General features: G+C 66.2%; 1 protein-coding gene across 1 annotated transcript; it reads left to right on the forward strand.

Moving 5' to 3' along the window:
• The first annotated feature begins 726 nt into the window (after positions 1–726).
• Positions 727–14,278, forward strand: PYROXD2 (pyridine nucleotide-disulphide oxidoreductase domain 2). Its single transcript, XM_039482158.1, has 16 exons — positions 727–1,108; positions 3,365–3,384; positions 3,731–3,824; positions 3,892–3,965; positions 4,201–4,347; positions 6,240–6,393; positions 6,755–6,816; positions 7,501–7,598; positions 8,222–8,363; positions 8,673–8,807; positions 9,791–9,863; positions 10,173–10,329; positions 10,763–10,917; positions 11,916–12,022; positions 12,640–12,760; positions 13,697–14,278. Exons 1-16 carry the CDS (start codon positions 997–999, stop codon positions 13,801–13,803), a joined length of 1,758 nt encoding a protein of 585 aa, XP_039338092.1. The 5' UTR covers positions 727–996; the 3' UTR covers positions 13,804–14,278.
• The last annotated feature ends 4,288 nt before the right edge of the window (positions 14,279–18,566 follow it).

The following is an 18,566-nucleotide window of genomic DNA, read 5'->3' on the forward strand; positions in this document are numbered from 1 at the left end:
CCTCCGTCTGTGTCAGGCTTGGCCGCTGACTGGACCGTGCCTGTGGACCTGCATGTGCGAGTACATGGAGAGACATGTTTGCACACGCAGTGAGCACACGGAGACACGCCTGCTGGCCGTGCGTTCCCCAGCCTGATGCTAAGGAGGGTTCATGGTGCTCCTGCCAGGACCGGGTCCTTGCCGCCGTGTGGGCAGGGCCCAGCCAGCTCCCGAGCAGGTACTTGCCAGGCCTCTGCCGTGCCCGCCTCCTGCACTGTGGGGGGAGTTTTCCAGAGCAGAGTTTGCTGGCTTCTCACCTAGGCCTGCAAACCAAGGGCCCCTCCCCTCTGGCTCCCCAGCCCCTAGGACTAGGGTCTGCAGCTCCCCCAGCATCCGTTAGCAAAGGGGGACAGCCCAGCCTGCCCCAGGGGTCTCCTCTCCCAGCTCCAGCCCAGGGGCCGGTGGGCTCGGGCTTGCTATGCCAGGGTGCAGCTGCTCCCAGCCACAGGTGCAGGGTGCCCCTGGCTGAGGTGCCTTGCTGGGCCCCTCACTGCGTGGGGCCAGCTCTCCCCAGCCTGTGCCCAGGGGGAGGTTTTTGCCCCACAGGGGGCCAGGTGGTGCCTTGGGGCAGGGAGCATTGGCAGGGCACCTGTCGCCCCGGCAAGTGGGTGAGCTGGTGACAAGAGGGCTGTGGGGGGGCCATGACCTGGGCTGTCTCCTGGGTGGGTGGGTGCTATGGGGAGTCGCTGTGTTGAACAGGGGGAGGAGAACTGGGGCAGGCGCAGCCGAGAGGGGCCAGCGTGTGTCTGCCTGGGCCCTGCCCCTTCCGCAGCCAGGAGCTTTTCCCTGGCCCGTTCAGCCCCTCTGTGAGCACGTGGGGCTGGCTGGGCTCCAGGCTCTGCCCCCGTCCCGCCCCTGCTCTGGGGCCTTCCCCCCCCCTCCCCCCGCCCCCGGAAAGTGCTGACTTAGCAGCGAAGGCCAGGCCTGGCCTGGCAGCAGCCAGTGCCCAGCACAGCCATGGCAGCCAGACGCGGGCTGGGCAGCTGCAGCCTGCAGGGCCGGAGGCTGGCTGACGCCGGGGCCAGGGGCCGGCTGCAGCGGGAGTACGACGCCGTGGTGATAGGGGGAGGTAATGCTGGGGCCGGGGGCTGCTGCTACTGAACCCTGGGTGCAGGGGCATCTTTAGGGGGACACTGACCCCCCCTCCCGGGCAGGCTCCAGCTCCCCCCGGGGACCAGCCTGGGTGTGCAGGAGTGCTGGCCCTTTAAGACAGGCGTGCAGAGCTGTGTGTGTGTGCGCACACACTGTCAATCAGCTGCTTTGCTGGGCTGGCCAGAGCCCTGGGGCTCCCCACCGAGCTGCCTGGGCTGGCCCTACCCCAGGCCGAACTTTCGGGGGGTGGGGGAGACTTGCTGGTTCTTGGATCCTGCGGCTCCTTCATCCTCCAGGCAGCCAGTCGTGGTCCCCAAAGGGCTCGCAGCCCCTCACCTGCCTGGTGGCTCTGTGGCCCCTGGCTGAGGTCAGCAGGTGGGGCGGTGTGGGGCTGCCTTGCTGCTCGCATGCCAGGCCAGGGCCCTGCGGTGCTGAAAGGCAGAAGCCTGAGGGGGACCGATGCCCAGCAGCAAGCCGGGGGGAGGGGGGGGGTGTCGTTCTGTGTTATCGGGGGGGGGGGGTCTTTTCCAAGTGCCTCCGCTTCTAGGGTCAGCTCCAGTGCTACGAGAGCTGCCCCCAGAGCGCCCCCTCCGCTCCCTAGGCCCACGCATGGGCTGTGCAGAACTAGCCCCCCCCCCCAGTTCTACTTTAATCTAGGCACCCCCCTGGCACGTGGCTTTCACCCCACCCCACCCCAAAGGGTTCTGTGGTGGCTGAGCTCCGTACTGGTGACTGGTTACAGTGGGTCCTACCCAAAGGGCGCCTGTCGCTGGCAGGCAACGTGTGCTCCAGCTTTGCAGAAGTTTTACAAAGACAGCCGGTGCGTGCTAGTGCTAGGTGCACGTTCACACTTACAGGCCATTGTGCTGACTGAGTCCTTCACTATTGTGAACACCTGGGGCCGGGTCTCAGCAGTGGCTCCCCACCCACAGCTACCCTGGCACCCTCTGCAACAGACACTGCACCGGACAAGGGGCAAATTCTGCTCTGTAGCACGGCTGTAAATCAGGAGTAATCGCATGGGTTTCAACCAGTGGGCTGACTTCGGAGTGGGGTAACAGGCCCGAATCTAGTCCAGCTAGAGCGACCACGTGTCCCGATTTTATAGGGGCAGGCCTGGTTTTGGGATCTTTTTCTTATATAGGCTCCTATTACCCTCCCACCCCCTGTTGTGATTTTTCACACTTGCGGTCTGGTCACCCTAGCTCCATTGTATTTCATTTTTAGTTTAATCCCACTGATAGAAGATTTTGGACGATGGATTTTGACCTCCTTAATATAAACCTGGGGTTCGTTGACTGGAATTCGAAGCAGCATGTGTTTGAAAACAAACACAAAAACTGCTGCTATGAAAAGCACTTCAGTTGTGGAGTCCTGTGAAACAATCGTTGTGATAAAGTGGTGGTGTGTTGCAGTACCACAAGGTGTACAATCATTAGCCTGCAGGGGGGGGGCGGTGGGTAGTTTATTTTTGAAATCTACTTGTGGCTGAAGTGTAGCCCCTGGAGTCCCAGATAAAGTTGCTCCACACCCCAATCTGAAATGGTGCCTGGGTGCTGGGGCGTGGGGCTGGCACCCTACACCTGCCAGGGTGGGGCGAGCTCACTCTGTGCCCAGTGTGAGGGGCAGGGGCTGGTGCAGCTTCTTGCCACGGCTCTGCTCCCTGGCCATTGGGCGAGCTGAGTTAACAGGCCTCAGCCATGCCGTACAACCAGGTGAATGGCAAAGCCGCCGGCATGTAGCCATGGAAACAGTGCAGGGGGTCCTGCGCCTGGGGAGAGGAAGGACCGGGAGGCTGGAATGGGGGCCCGCTGTCTCCTTGGGGTCAGTGCTGCCCCCGTGCCTCAGTGGGGTGCGTTTGGTGGGAGGGGGTGCAGTGCTGCTAGAGCGGGACCGGGGTGGGGCTTTCAATGTGTCTGGGGGTGCTGTGCTGGGGGGAGGCGCCAGTGCTGCAGGGCGAAGGGAGCGAGCTGGGTGGGCTTGGTGTGGGGGGCCCTGTATCTCCCAGCCCCCATGTTCATTAAGGTCCCCAAGGATGTTTCCCATGCCTAGGGCAGTTGCCAGCACTGGCCCAGCCCCTCGCCCCCGGCACCCACGCGGGTGGTGCTGCCTTGTGGGCACGGGGCATTGTGGTGAGAGCGGCACAGATGGCACCATCCAGCCCTGGCTGCCAGGGACCCATTGGTGCCCCGGGCCCTGGCTCCTTTTACCCTCTGCCCATCTCTCGTTGCAGGGCACAATGGGCTGGTTGCAGTGAGTATTGACTGCCAAGGCATCTGCCTCGGGGCCCTATCTCGGGGGGGGGGGGGGATCCTATGGTGTGAGGAGGATGCTCCCAAGAGCACGCTGGAGTGCCCTGGATGGGTGTGTTGGGGGTGGGGCCTTGGGGGTGTGTTGGGGGAGATGTCCTTGGGGGAGATGGTCCTGGGGTGGTTTGTTGGGGGTGTCCCAGGTTGGTGCTTGGGGGTGGCCTGGGTGGGGCCTTGGGGAGTGTCCTTGGGGGGGGTGTTGGGGGGGGTATCCTGGGTGGGGGCTTGGGGGCATCCTGGGGGGTTGGTGGGGGGCACGGGGGGCCGGGTGACTCTTGTGCTCGCGGCAGGCTGCCTACCTGCAGAAGTCGGGCGTGCGGACAGCCGTGCTGGAGAGGCGTCACCTGCTGGGAGGTTCCGCGGTCACAGAGGAGATTGTCCCAGGTAAGCCCGGCCCCACCCAGCGAGATGCCCGGGCCGGGCTGGTAGCTGACACTTCCTTCTCTTTCAGGCTTTAAGTTCTCCAGAGCGTCCTACCTGCTCAGCCTGCTGCGGCCGCAGATCTCCACAGAGCTGGAGCTGCAGGTACCGAGGCCAGTCCGGGGGCAGCTCAGCCGGTCCCCGGTGCTGCCTCCTTCCCCCCACTGGCAGCGTTGGTGGGTGTGAGGCCCTAGCATCACTGGCCAGGCCCAGCTCGCTCCCCCCTTCTGAGCCGCAGAAGCCCAATCCTGGAGCCTGACAACCCCCAGCTCAGAACAGCTCCCCGGGCCTGTCCCCTGCGGGCTGCGCTGCCTGGCACTGGCCGCGCTCTCTCTTGCAGAGGCACGGTCTGAGGGTGTACGCCCGCGACCCCTACTCCTTCACCCCCATGCTGGAGGCTGGACAAGCCCAGCGCTCGCTCCTGCTGGGCCACGACATGGCGGAGACCCAGCGGCAGATCGCTCAGTTCTCCTCCAAGGATGCACAGGTACCGAGGGCAGCAGGAGGGCCTTCAACGGGGTCAAAGTCCTGCCAATCCCAGTGTGACTGGCCCTAAATGGCCCAAATCCCAGGTGTGCAGCCATGAGTGGGGCTGGCCTGGGAGTGCTCCCTGCAGCCTCCTGGGCCACTCGCCGAGTCACAGACAAAGCAAGGATTTGGCTCCTTGCCCTCCCAGCCTGCCAGCTCATGGGCACGTCCCGGCTCGAACGCTCGGGCAGGGGGCGGAGGGTGGTCAGTGTCTCTGCACAATGCGTAGCTGCAGCCCCAGGCCAGGTCTGCCCTAGGACCACTGGGCTGGTGCACGTCCCGGCAAAGCACCTACTGTGGACGCAGCAGGTACCAGCCCCTCCACGTGTCACAGGCTATGCCGGGGAAAGGGTGGTTTCCCAGGCTAGCCGGGTCTACGCTGGGGGGGTTTCCCAGGCTAGCCGGGTCTACGCTGGGGGGGTTTCCCAGCCCAGACGTGTGGTACAATCGCACCTCATCCCCCCGACTGACCTGGCTGTGCCAGCACAAGTGTGTAATGTGAGTGTGACACATTTCGGGGTCACCCAGTGTCCGGGTGCATTGCTGCCACCAGCCCCTAGTGCAAGGGAGCCGGGGGCGTTCTCCCAAAGCTACAAGCAACACGGCTACCATGAGCCCCGCTCGCTCCCTCGGTGGGCTAATAATTTACACCCCACCTTGTCACACTGGAGCGCCCAGCCCCTTGTCGTCTGGGCACCCGCAATGTGCACCGATCCGTTCAGTCAGCTGGGAGCATGAAAAATCCACACACGCACCCCAAGGGCCGAGCTAACCCACGCAGACAGCCCTCGGCCGATGGAAGAGTTCTGCCAGCCCAGCTCCCAGGCGGTGGACTAGATACATTCATGGAGGTTAAGTCCATTAATGGCTATTAGCCAGGATGGGTAAGAATGGTGTCCCTAGCCTCTGTTTGTCAGAGGGTGGAGATGGATGGCAGGAGAGAGATCACTTGATCATTGCCTGTTAGGTTCACTCCCTCTGGGGCACCTAGCATTGGCCACTGTTGGCAGACAGGACACTCGGCTGGATGGACCTTTGGTCTGACCCCGTGTGGCCGCTCTTATGACCCCTCCCATCAGTGCCGTAGTGTCTACACCGAAGCGCAGCAGCTCAGCTGTGCCCTTGGAGCATTTCCAATGCAGACAAGCCCTTACATGGTCCCAGACTTTCTCTTTCCATAACCCGGGTGGTTCATTAGCTTCAGCTCCGCCCTGAGGTCCCCTCGTCAGAGGCTTTTCTTGGGGTTCTTTGCTTTGTCTGTGCTCGGGCCTGTGGCTGGAAACACGGGGCAGGGCTGGGGCGAAGGATGCGGCTGGTTCTCACTGTTTGTTGAGTAGCTGAGACCCACCTGGGCTTGGGGATGGGCTTTCCCTCCAGCAGCTTCCGCATTTCCCACAGCTTTGGGCAGCCCCCACCCGAGCCCCCCTTCAGTGGGTCAGACCCAGCTGTGATGTACCTGCCTGGACCTGGCCTGAGTTTGCAGTGAGCCTGAGCCGATTGCTGTTTATGTGGCAGGATTCAGAGCCAAGACTCCATTATCATCAACATTGTGAAATGTCCCTGCTGATCAAAGCGCAGGCGGGAGGGCTGCAGCCATAGGGTGCTACTGAGAAGGTGTCTCCTTCGGCCGGCCTGCCGGGGCTGGGCGTGGGCCACGGGGTGGTGCTCTGGAGCAGGCTTTCCCCAGCTGGGTGGCTGTGTCTGGGGGGCGCATGTCCTGCAGGTTCTGTGGCACTGAGCCGAGGGCCGGGCACGTGCTCAGCGGGGAGTCTGGAGGGGCGCGGCCGGGTAACAGCGGCGTCTCTTCTCAGGGCTGGCATCCACTGGCTCCTGCCTCTGTCTCCGCTTCAGGCCTATCCAAAGTACGAGGCGTTCCTGAGCCGCTTGGTGTCGGCCCTTGACCCACTGCTGGACGCCGCACCGCTGGACGCTGCTGCCTGGAGCCAGGGCCCCCTGCTCCAGCGGCTCCGCGCCCTGCGAGGCCTGCAGCCCCTGCTGCGGGCGGGTACGTCTGGGGCAGCGGCGCAGGAGGCTCCGGCCGCGGGCCCATGCCCAGCCAGTGGGGCACGGTGCTGGCGCTAGAGGGCTCAGGCAGAGCAGAGGAGGAGGAGCTGCCCCGGGCACTGCCCTGGGGCTGGCAGAGGCCTGAGCCTTTCCCCTTGCAGCTAAACCCCTGGCTCCAGTGTGAGTCAAGTGCCCATCGTCCCCGGGGCAGAGACGGGCCCAGGGCCTGGCACGTACAGAGCCCACGCTGGGCCCAGTCTGTCCTCGCCTCCTGCCGTCTGCCTAAGCGGGAAGGGCACCCGCAGGGTGCGGTGGGGCCCGGGGAGATGGTGCCACCTCTGACGCCCGGTTCTTTCCCTCAGGCCTGGTGCTGGGGAAGCAGCTGCCCCAGTCTTACCAAGTGCTCACAGCCCCCGTCACCAGGGTGAGTAACGGCGCCGGGGGGCGGAAGACGCCCTCCCTGAGGGGGCAGGGGCTGAGCAAACCACGCACGGGGCTGGGCCTGGGAGGGGGATGTGGGGCTGAGCTGTGCTCGCAGCTCCATGGGACCCAGGCCCCTGTGCCGGGCTGGGGGGGACCCCCCTGTCCCCCATGGGACCCAGGCCCCCTGTGCCGGGCCGGGGGGGACCCGCCTGCCCCCCATGGGACCCAGGCCCCCTGTGCCGGGCCGGGGGGGACCCCCCTGTCCCCCATGGGACCCAGGCCCCCTGTGCCGGGCCGGGGGGGACCCCCCGGCCCCCCATGGGACCCAGGCCCCTGTGCCGGGCCGGGGGGGGACCCACCTGCCGCCCATGGGACCCAGGCCCCCTGTGCCGGGCCGGGGGGGACCCCCCTGTCCCCCATGGGACCCAGGCCCCCTGTGCCGGGCCGGGGGGGACCCCCCTGTCCCCCATGGGACCCAGGCCCCCTGTGCCGGGCCGGGGGGACCCGCCTGCCCCCCCATGGGACCCAGGCCCCCTGTGCCGGGCCGGGGGGGACCCACCTGCCCCCCATGGGACCCAGGCCCCTTTGCTGGGCCTGGGGGGGACCCCCCTGCCCCCCATGGGACCCAGGCCCCTGTGCTGGGCTCTCTTCGTTAAACGCCGTTTTCATTTTTCTCTCTCTGCAGATCTTGGATCTCTGGTTCGAGTCGGAGCCCTTGAAAGCGACCCTGGCTACGGATGCAGTGATCGGCGCCATGGCCAGTCCCCACACGCCCGGCAGCGGGTAGGGTGGGGGGGGGCTGAAGCATTCACAGCTCCCCAGGCCCCTCCTGTTCCTCCGGGGTGTCGTGCCCCAGCACTCGCTTCCTCCCACTCCTGCCCCGGGCTGGCGGCCATGTTCCCCCTCATGCCTGGACCGCGTCCCCCCGGCACACACCAGGCCCAGGACCCCCTGCTCGGGCAGGTCGGTGGGGTTTGCCTGGGCTGGCGCTGTCTGGCCTGGATGCCTCGGCGGCCTGGCAGCTGTCTTGGCCCAGCCCTGCAGCCGGGTGGGACCAGCGCTGGGCTCAGGGTCTCCGACTTGGGGGGTTGGCAGCATGTGGGTGTCGGGGGGGCAGCCTTGGGGCAGCTCCCCTGTGTAACCTCAGTGTGTGGTTGTGCCCGTGGGGCTGGGGGAGCTTGGGACCCTCTGCGTGTCCTCACTCAGCTGGGAAGCCTGGCCTGAGCCCCCTGGCTCTCCGTTACTCCCAGGGCGTTGCCGCGGGGGTGGGGGTGCCCTGGCCATGCCCTGCTGACCACGTGCAGTGGGACTGTGCCCGCCCCGGCCAGTGTCTGCCCTGCCCGTACCCCGGCACCATTGCAGGCGGCTGCCCTGGCCCAGCTGTTAACCTTTGACCTCTCTCCTAGGTATGTGCTGCTGCACCATGTGATGGGCGAGCTGGAGGGGCGGAAGGGGGCCTGGGGCTACGTGGCAGGCGGCATGGGAGGGGTGTCCCAGGCCATCGCCAGCGCAGCCGCTGCCCACGGGGCCGACCTCTTCACCGAGAAGGTGCCCGGCTCCCTGGGGAGGGGGCGGAGAACACAGCTCCTGAGCACTGGGGTGCTCCCCGGCCCATAGGGACCACAGAGCCCTGAATCCTCCCCTTCCTCCTGCCCGTTAGCTGCCATGAAACAGTGACCAGAGACTGTGCTGAGGGGCATAAACCCCACCGGGTTGGGGGGGGGCTGGGCCAACCCAGCAGCATCCACACGGGAAAGGGTCACTCAGCCCCTGGGCAGCCGCACCCTCCCTGCAGCCACGCTCTGCTCAGTGCACCCAGCGCGCTCCAGGCTGATCTCCCATCTCCCCCCTCGCCAGCCGGTCGCCCGCGTGCTGCTGGGCCCCCGCGGGGACGCGCAGGGTGTCGTCCTGCAGGACGGGACCGAGGTGAAGAGCAAACTGGTTCTGTCCAACGCGTCTGCTCAGCTCACATTCCTGCAGCTCGTTCCCCCGGTGAGATGTGCCAGGGAAGATGGGGAGCCCCAGGGGAGATGGGGCGGGGGGGATGCGCCGGGGGAGATGGGATGGGGGCGGGGGACGAGACGACAGGGGCGGGTGGGACGCGCCGGGGAGATGGGGAGGGGAGCAGGGGAGATGGGGCGGGGATGCGACTGGGGAGATGGGGAGGAGGGTGCCCCAGGGAGATGGGGCGGGGGGGGATGCGCCGGGGGAGATGGGACGGGGGAGCGGGGGGGGACGTTCCGGGGGGGGAGGGTGCCCCGGGGGAGATGGGACGGGGGGGGATGCGCCGGGGGAGATGGGATGTGGGGGGGACGCGCCTGGGGAGATGAGGAGGAGGGTGCTACGGGGGAGATGGGCCGGGATTGGGGGACACACGCTGGGGGAAATGGGCTGGAGGGGAGAAAGGTGCCCAGCGAGATGCTCCCATGACATGTGTGGTTCTCGTACAGTGCCCTGCCCGGGAAAGTGCCAGGGAGCCGCGCTACCCAGCATGTTCCCTGGCACTGGCAGCACCTGTGTGCGGACAGGCAGGTACAGCCGGGGGAGGGGTCGCGTTCCTCATGGTAACGAGCCCCTCCCCCCATGATAAGTGTGACACACCCCAGCCCCTGTGGGGCAGCCGGAGGAGGCCACTCCCTCTCCACCCCCAGTGACTAAGGGGCCTCCCCGGTGCCGGCCTGGGAGCCCCCAAACTTACAGCAAACACAACACGGTGGGTGGAGGCCAAGGCTGGAGCAGCGCAGGGCAGCAGAGGTGGAGCAGGGGGGAAGGTGTCTCGGGGCATGAGTGTGCTCCCCCTCCCCCATCTGTGACTGTTGGGGGCCAGCCCCATGTGGCTGGGCTGTGCCCTCCAGGCCAGGGTCCTGGGTAGCTCCAGCCCTGCCCAGACGCAGCCCAGCGCTGGCTGCGCTTCCAGCCAGTTCCCAGGCATGTTTCCAGCCCCTGGTGTCTGAGCCGGGCTCTCCCCACTCCAGGAGCAGCTGCCGGAGGAGTTCCTCCAGCACGTGGCCCAGCTCGACACGCGCTCCCCCGTCACCAAGATCAACGGTAAGTGTCAGTGGGGGACGTCCCACCGAGGTCCCCTGGGGGTCGACACTGGTGGGGCCTGTGAGATGCTGCTCTCGTGATCTGCGCTCCCGTGGGAGGAAAGAGCCGTCATGGGTCTCCGTGAGGGTCCCTGCTGCAGCCTGAGTCCGGAGGGGAAACCGGCCTTTGCCTGCACCATGGCCTCCGTTTCTGCCGTGCTCCCCGTCCCCCGGGCTCAGCGATCTGCCCTGGCCCCTCGGGGTGTCAGGAGCACAGGGGGCTCCGTGTCCCTTCTGCCCCTCGGATTCACCCCCTCTCCAACATCCCCAGTGGCTGTGGATCGGCTGCCCAGCTTCCTGGCTGCACCCAATGCCGGTGATGGCCGCCCGCTGCCCCATCACCAGTGCTCCATCCACCTGAACTGCGAGAACACGTGCATCCTCCACCGCGCCTTCCAGGAGGCCAGCAGTGGGGAGCCTTCCTCCAGGTAGGGCTGGAGGGAGCTGGCTGGTCGTTGGCAAAGCTGGGCCCTGCTGGGCTCCTGACGTGGGAGAGGGCAGCGGGAGATAGCTCAGACTCCTCAGTGCCGCAGGGTCTGGTGCCCCTCATGCTGCTCTGCTTGGGGTGACGCTACCAGGGCTCTGGGGCAGCTGCCTGTGCTCAGCAGGGCAACAGGGCCTCTTGGGAAGAGAAGGACACGGGAGACACCAGGATTTCTGGAAGGAACGTAGGGGAGGTGCCCACTGGAGAGCCCAAGGCTGGGTGATGTGGGGCTAATCCCTGCTGGAGGAGCCAGTGGGCAGGGGCTGAGGCAGTGGGGGGGTTGCATCGGCAGCATGCCAGGGCGCTAGGCAGGGCTTGGGCTGGATTCCTTCCCGAGCTGCCCGGTCCGAGGGCTTTGACTCTCTCGCTCTTCCCAGGCCCATGATTGAGCTGTGCATCCCCTCGGCTCTGGACCCCACGCTGGCTCCCCTGGGCTGCCACGTGGTCTCTCTCTTCACGCAGTACACCCCCTACGCGCTGGCTGGCGGGCGGCCGTGGGACGAGCAGGAGCAGAATGCTTACGCCGACCGGGGTAAAGCCAGCGGCTCGCGGCGCTCGTTAGGTCCCCATCCACAGCCCCTTGCCCACTGCTGCTCCCTGTGCACCCGATCCCAGGGAGGCGTCCAGTGCCCCAAAGCCTCAGCCCTGCCTGCTGAGCGGAGCGGAGAATCCCCCCCCGTGTAGGGTTCCCAGGAGCCCGGTTTTTGTCCGGAACGCCCGGTCAGAAAGGGACCCTGGTGGCTCCGATCGGCACCGCTGATCAGGCTGTTAAAAGTCCAGTCCGCAGCACAGCGGGGCTAAGGCAGGCTCCCTGCCCAGCTCCACACAGCTCCCAGAAGCAGCAACGTGTCCCTAGGCAGAAGCGCGACCATGGAGGCTCCGCGTGCTGCACTGCCCCAAGCGCCGGCTCCATAGCTCCTATTGGCTGGGAACCGTGACCAATGGGAGCTGCAGGGGTGTGGTGCCTGCAGGCATGGGCAGCATGCACTGCACAGGGACATGCCAGCCGCTTCTGGGAGCAGCATGGAGCCAGGGCAGGCAGGAAGCCTGCCTTAGCCCCACTGCACCGCCGACTGGGAGCCGCCTGAGGTAAGCACCACCTGGCTGGAGCCCGTATCCTGCACCCCTGCCCCAGCCCTGAGCCCCCTCCTGCAAGCCCAGCCCAGAGCCCACACCCCCAACAGAGCCCTCCTGCACCCAAACTCCCTCCCAGAGCCCTCACCCCCTCCCCCACCCTCAACCCCTCATTTCTGGCCCCACCCTTGAGCCCTCACCCCCTCCCACACCCCAACCCGCTGCCCATCCCAGTGAAAGTGAGTGAGGGTGGGGGAGAACGAGCGACAGGCGGGGGGGGTCGCAGGGCCAGGGGTGTTGGGTTTTGTGCGATTAGAAAGTTGGTAACCTGACCCGTGGGGGCCATCCAGCCCTGCTCCCCAGTGCCCTGCAGGGAGCTGCAGACCAGGGGCTGGGCCCCGAGCCCCGCTGGTGACAGACACGCAGGCCAAGCCACGTCTCTCGGTCGCTCTCTAGTGTTCGACTGGGTCGAGGCCTACGCGCCAGGCTTCAAGGCGTCCGTCGTCGGCAGAGACATCCTGACGCCACCAGCTTTGCAGAAGATCTTTGGGCTGCCCGGAGGGGTGGGTAGATCATGAGATTCACAGAGCCCCCACCAGCCCAGCCTGCCTGCCGTCTGCCCACCTGGTGCCCCCCTGGCCTGCCTGCCCCCAGCCCAGCCTGCCTGGCGTCTGCCCACCTGGTGCCCCCCTGGCCTGCCTGCCCCCAGCCCAGCCTGCCTGGCATCTGCCCACCCGGTGCCCTTCCCCCCCTGCGCCAGCCCAGCCTGCCTGGGGCGTCTGCCCCCCGGTGCCCCCAGCCCAGCCTGCCTGGCGTCTGCCCACCTGGTGCCCCCCTGGCCTGCCTGCCCCCAGCCCAGCCTGCCTGGCGTCTGCCCACCCGGTGCCCCCAGATCCCCCGCAGCCCAGCCCAGCCTGCCTGGCGTCTGCCCACCCGGTGCCACCCTGGCCTGCCTGCCCCCAGCCCAGCCTGCCTGGTGTCTGCCCACCCGGTGCCATCCTGGCCTGCCTGCCCCCAGCCCAGCCTGCCTCGCAGCTGCCAGCCCGGCCTGTCTGGCACCTGCCCAGCCTGTCCCAAAGGTAGTGAGGGAAGCTGGAGCCGTGCAGTCTGGTTGTCCAGCTCTGAGCAGCAGGAAGAGGAGGAGACTATTCCAGGGCCTAACTCACCCTGTTGTTTGCAGAATATATTCCATGGCGCCATGTCTCTGGACCAGCTGTATTTTGCCCGCCCAGTGCCCTCGTACTCTGGCTACAGGTCCCCGGTCCCAGGCCTCTACCTCTGCGGCAGTGGCGCCCACCCCGGTATGTGAGCTGGGACCCTCCCATCGCGGCTACAGTGGGGGAGAGGGCCGGGCGGAGGCTCCCTCCCTGCGTCGGGGTGACCGGCTGCCCTGGGGGCTGCACAGGTGTGCTGCCAGGGCACTGTGCTGACCTGGTCGCCGGCTCTGCCCAGGGTCTGAGCAGGAGACGCAGAGGGCACGGACGCCCTTTGGGTCACAGGCTGAGGCCACGGGACACCACGTGCCTTGTGCCCTGTGGGGTGCCTGTGATGAGCAGCTGTCCTAGTGCTGGGATCCAGCAGCTGGCCTGCCCAGGGCCGGTTGGAAGCAGCTGGGCTGGGGTGGCTCTGTCTTTTGCCACCCCAAGCACGGCAGTCGTGGTGCCTTCGGCGGCGCTTCTGCGGGAGGTCCACCGGTCACGCGGATTCGGCAGCGGTTCTGCGGGTGAGCCGCCGGTCACGCACCTTTGGCACTCGCCACTGGATTGCGACCGAAGCCACAGGACCGGCGGACCTCCCGCAGAAACGCCACTGAAAACTGCCTGACGGCCGTCCCCCCAGCTTACCGCCCCAAGCATGCGCTCGCTGCGCTGGTGCCTGGAGCCGCCACTGGCTGGCACACGTCCGGCCGAGGGTGGGCCCAGCGCAGCAGGAGGGAGAAGTCTGGCCAGAGGCAGAGAGGCTGCACCCTCGAGGGGGGGTAGGGTGAGAGGGCTGCCCGGATCCTGTGTCGCAGCCCCAGGTTTTTCCCTGCTGCCATGAAGCTGCCGTGGCTGGCGGGGTGTCTTCTCCAGCTGGAAACGTGGCTATTACTTGTTTGCACTGCTGCCAGCGTGTGGGGCTGAGCTCCCGCCCCTGCGCCCCATGGCAGCTCTGCCCTCCTAGGCCCAGAGCGCCTGGGCAGGGACTGACGGACACACTCACCGCTGGCCCCCCCCGTGCATTTGCTTCCTTTGCAGGTGGGGGAGTGATGGGCGCTGCGGGACGCAATGCAGCCAGCGTGGCCCTGGAGGACTTCAAGCGAGGCACCCGCCTAGCCCAGGGAAAGGGATGGTGGCTGTCGTGACCTGGCCACGCGTGTGCCTCTCACCGTCCCCCCCACCGCTCACTTCCCAAACACCCCACAGCATGGTGCTGTGAGAGCACGCCCTCCCCCCCCGCACTCTGAGTGGTTACCCCGTCCCTCTTACCCGGCTTAGGCATAGTAACGGGGGTGTGGGGGGCTGGCAGAGCCCTGTCTGATCCTGTCCCGTCCTCCCCACCCCGCTACCTGCCCCAAGCATGGCCACTCCCCGTCCCTGGAGCCCCGAGGACCAAGCCCCGTCCCAGAGCTGCCCGCAGAGGCAGGTCTAGCTCTGCCTGGAGAGGGACACTGGCCAACCCGTTCTAGTGTAGACAAGGCCCAGGGCAGACTCAGCCCTCGCCTGCTCTCCTAGAACCCCAGGCACAGGCCGGCCAGGGTCACGCAGCCTTGCCCTGAGCTAAGCTGAAGACTGGACCATGTTCCACAACCCCTCAGTCAGCGGCAGAATAAAAATCTCGACAGGTGTCGTGTCGTGTTGGGCAGTGCTGCATTGTGCCATGCCAAACCGTCTGCACCGCATTGTGCCGCGCTGTGCCAGGTAGCTGAAAGCTGCTATCAAATCCCCCCTCACTCTTCTCTTCTGCAGACCAAACAATCCCAGTTCCCTCAGCCTCTCCTCAGACGTCATGTGCTCCAGCCCCCTGATCAGTTTTGTTGCCCTCCGGTGGGGAGCCCCCGCAAGCACCGCTGCAGTCCAAGCGCTGTCTGTGACTAACGCAGCGGTTCCCTGGGTTTCTGGCCAGGCCCTACGCTGGCTGGCTGTCACGGGGGCCCCGTTCGATGCTCTGGAGCTGCTCCCCTCAAAGCCAGGCAGGACTCTGGGGAGCCTCCTCTCCCTCGGAGCAGCCTGTCTGCAGGGCAAGAAGCTCCCACGGCTTCACCTCCTGGGTCTGACCTTGGAGCATTCAGCATCCCCTGCCCCTCCGTGCGCTTCCCACAGCGAGTCTGCACAGGCGGGGTCCTGGGGGGGCCACAGGGTCCTGCCCCCCCCCACTTCGCAGTCAGACGTGACTCTCAGCCAGCCAGTAACACAGAGGTTTATTTAGATGACAGGAACACGGGCTAAACCAGGTCTTGCCGGTACAGACAACAGGACCTCCCTTAGTTAGGTCCATCTGGGGTCCCCAGGGAGGCCTCAGCCCCGTCGGGGAGCCCCTCTCCATTTCCAACCAGCTCCAAAACTGAAACTCCCCCCGGCTCCTCCCCCAGCCTTTGTGTCCTTTGTCCAGTGTCCCAGGCAGAGGTGTCACCTGGCCTCCAACCCCCCTCCTGGGTTCTCGGGTTACATGCTCAGGTACCTCCCTTCCCCAAGGCCGTCCCAGCCCAACTCCCCTGCACCCTTCCCAGGTCAATGCTCCCCACTCAGCATTCACAGACACAGCCAGACCAGTCCCTTTCCCACGGCTGCAGCGGCTGGGCTCTGAAACCAGCTCGCGGCTGCCGGTGACGGGCTGGGGGCTCCAAGGACTGCGGGGGCGTCTCTCACTCTGGCTGATGCTGCCCTGGGAGCCGCCTGCTCCCTGGCCCAGAGAAGACGACAGGTGGGAGCAGCACAGGCTGCTGGTGCTGGGCCGGCTCAGCGATGCGCTGGGAGCGCAGTCCCAGCAGGGAAGCTGGCTGGCTGGCTGGCTGGCTCACTCTCTCTCTCGCTCTCTCTCTGTCTCACACACACACACACACACGGTGACTTTGGCGCCTTGTGAGCACAAGTTCCCGTGAGCCGCTGTCACGCACAGCCCCCTCTGGGTGCGACGGCCTGTGCCTCATGGCAATACAGCCACCGAGGGGTCGGTCACATGCTCCGGGGCATGCAGGGGACGTGAGCGGCCCAGTGCCATGTCTCCGAGCCGCTGCCCGGCCCCTGTGCGGATACTCACACTTCGCCAGCCTTGGCAGAGCAGGACCCCGTGCACAGTAACTAATTAACCATTAGCTGAGACATTAAACTGCAGCCCTGGCCACCCGCGCTCGTGACAGAGCCCGAGGGAACTGGGCCGAACATCAGCGCTGCCCTCCTCTCCCTTCTGCTGGTCAGCGAAAGCCCCTGGCTGCCACTGGAGCCAGCACCGAGGGGCTGCCCGCTTCGCCTGCAGAGGCAGCTGTCCCGTGGCCCAGGGCAGGGCCGGAGTGACTCCCGCTGGTGTACGGGGGCTGTCTCCTGGGCACAAGGGCCTATGCAGAGTTCGGGGACACCTGGAGCTGCCTCAAAACCCATGTCCTGACCCTGAGTCGCTAAAGCACCCTGGGAGGCCGGGAGAACAGAGGCCCCCGAGCTCCCCTCACTGGGTAGAGCCTTGGGCACGTCCCCCTCTGGCTCCATTCTCTGCTAACAACCCCCCTCTGCCGGGGAGAGGTTCTCCAGGCCCTGGGGACCTTGTCGCCCGCCCCTCCTGCATGCTCCTGGCGGAGAGGGGGGGCCCAGCCCTGCCCACGGCTGCCAGAGGAGGCTCCCCTGCGTTATGGACCGGCACAGTCGCTGGGAGGAACCTCGTTATCCACCCCAAGGTGATGGGTTGGGGCTGGGGCCCTGCTTGCTTGGCTACTCAGAGCAGGAGGGACCTGAGCAGGGGGACTGGCTCTGCTGCATCAGGGGCCCAGCTCCCTCTCACAAGCCCCCTACGCAGTGGGAGAGAGAGAAACCAACACAGCCATCAGCGGACTGGCCCGAGGCCATGCACAGCGCCTGTGGCGGAGCTACCACTGGCTAGCAGGCGTGCTGAGCTCTCCGCCGAGCCCCGACCAGCCACTGCAGAGCGAGGTGTGAGCACCTGGCTGGTGCCCCAGGGACAGGTTTTACAGGGAGGGGCTGGACTCTGACCAGGCTGCAGCGTCAGGCTAGCTGGGGGCCAGGGGCTGGAGCAGCAGGCACCCAGTGGGGTGGGGCTCTCAGCCCCAATCCCTCTAGTCTCTGTTGGCTACCCCATGCCGCCGTCACAGCCGCCCAGCTGAGCTGTGCATGGCAGGGATCTGGTGTCCTGCAGCCCTCGCTGTGCAGGGACCGTTACCCGACCCCCCGCAGAGCGCAGGCTGCAATGCTGCCCTGCACGGCGCAGTACTCGGCACAGAGCACAGTGAATTTCGGTGCCGGCACGTGGCCGTTCTCCTGGCTGGCTTGGGACTCGCTGACGTGCCTGCTGGGCCCCACTTACCTAAATAACGTGTCACCTGCAGCCTTTGCCACCTCTGCTCTCCCTCCCTCCCGCCCCCGACCCCTTTCAGGTTTATAAACATCTGAACCAACACAGGCCTTGTACAGAGCCTGCAGCTCCAGCCCGTGAACAAGGAACTGGCAGACGTTTGCCACTGAATGAATGAAGGCCCTATTAAAAGCCTGGGGCTAGAGAACTATCCAAACAGCTTGTTGCGCAGTCAGTGCTGGCACATTAATCGGCTATTAGCACATCTGGTGCCCTGCTGGCAGCACAGGCTGGAGCGTGTGCAGTTCATTGTTCACCCTGAAATAGCAGCGCGGAAACGTGGCTAAGGCAGCCGCTCAGAAAGGCGTTTGCATTTCCATGTCGTCTGCTCTTGGCACAGGGCAGGGGCCTGACCCAGGAGAAGAAAATAAACCACTTACAACCCAGCCAGGCCTCGCCAGGGGAGCAGGGCGGCACGGTTCCAACCCAACCTAGTTCCCTTGGACAATGCTGGTTGCTGAGCCTGCCAGCCCCGGGGTGAGCCCTGGCAAGAGGGGGGTGTCAAGCAGGCCCCTCGCTCTGCAGCAGCACTTCTGGGAGCCCCAGCTGGAGCCAGGGCTCTTGTGGCTGCTAGGAGCTGCCAGGGTGGGAGGGAGTGTGTGCCTCAGTTTCCCCTATGTGCTGCATGGGTAACTAGGTGTGGGGGTGGTGGTTGCTTTTTGCAGAGAGCCAGGTGTGGGGTCAGGGATGAGGGGTTTGGGGTGCAGGAGGGGGCTCTGGGCTGGCTCAGGGGTTGGGATGTGGGAAGGGGTGAGGGGTCTGGACTGGGAGGGGCGTGCAGCCTATGGGCTGGGACCAGGAATGAGGGCTTTGGGGTGCAGGAGGGGGCTCCGGGGTGGGAGCGGGCTCGGGGCTGAGGCAGGGGGTCAGGCTGAGGTAGGGGGCCCAGGCTCTGGGCTGGGGCCAGGAATGAGGGTTTTGGGGTGCAGGAGGGGGCTCCGGGGTGGGGGCCGAGGGGTTTGGCGTGTGGGAGTGGGCTCTGGGCTGAGGCAGGGGGTCAGGCTCCCCTACCTGTCCCAGGGAAGGTGGCGTGAAGCTCCTGAGAAGGGGATATGGACCGGAGGGAGCCCTGCGAGAGCGGGATATGGACCGGAGGGAGCCCTACGAGAGGGGGGATATGGACCGGAGGGAGCCCTGTGAAAGGAGGATATGGACTGGTGGGACCCCTGCAAGAGGGGGAGTATCGACCACTGGGCCCAGATGGGGGGGGCAGACCAGACGGAGGGACCAGACGGTGTTTTGCTGGCCTTTGGTGCCCCAGGAGCGGAGGGACGGAACATGGCTGCCGGCTGAGCGCCGAGACGAGGCGGAACGTCATGGGACCGTCAGCAGGAGGCGCTAGAGGAGACGGGCTCTGGTGTCCCCATCCCCCAGGCCTGCTCTGAGTGGGGTGTGGGCCTCGCTGAGGGCCACCTGGGGAGCGTGTCCATGTCAGATGCTTCAAACCTTCCTCCTGCCCCAGCGCTGCCGCTCGCCTGGACTGTGGGTCTCCCCTGGCCCGACCCAGCCCCACGGGACTCGGGGGCTCCCTGGCACTGCCGGCCTGCT

Source organism: Mauremys reevesii, linkage group 7 (genome assembly GCF_016161935.1).
Source record: "Mauremys reevesii isolate NIE-2019 linkage group 7, ASM1616193v1, whole genome shotgun sequence".
Classification (NCBI taxonomy): Eukaryota; Metazoa; Chordata; order Testudines; family Geoemydidae; genus Mauremys; species Mauremys reevesii.

Coding starts and splice junctions, on each gene's coding strand:
- PYROXD2 (XM_039482158.1), top strand. CDS start 997: ATGGCAGCCAGACGCGGGCTGGGCAGCTGCAGCCTGCAGGGCCGGAGG. Junction 3,966..4,200: donor CCACAGAGCTGGAGCTGCAG/GTACCGAGGCCA, acceptor TCTCTCTTGCAG/AGGCACGGTCTGAGGGTGTA. Junction 6,817..7,500: donor TCACAGCCCCCGTCACCAGG/GTGAGTAACGGC, acceptor CTCTCTCTGCAG/ATCTTGGATCTCTGGTTCGA.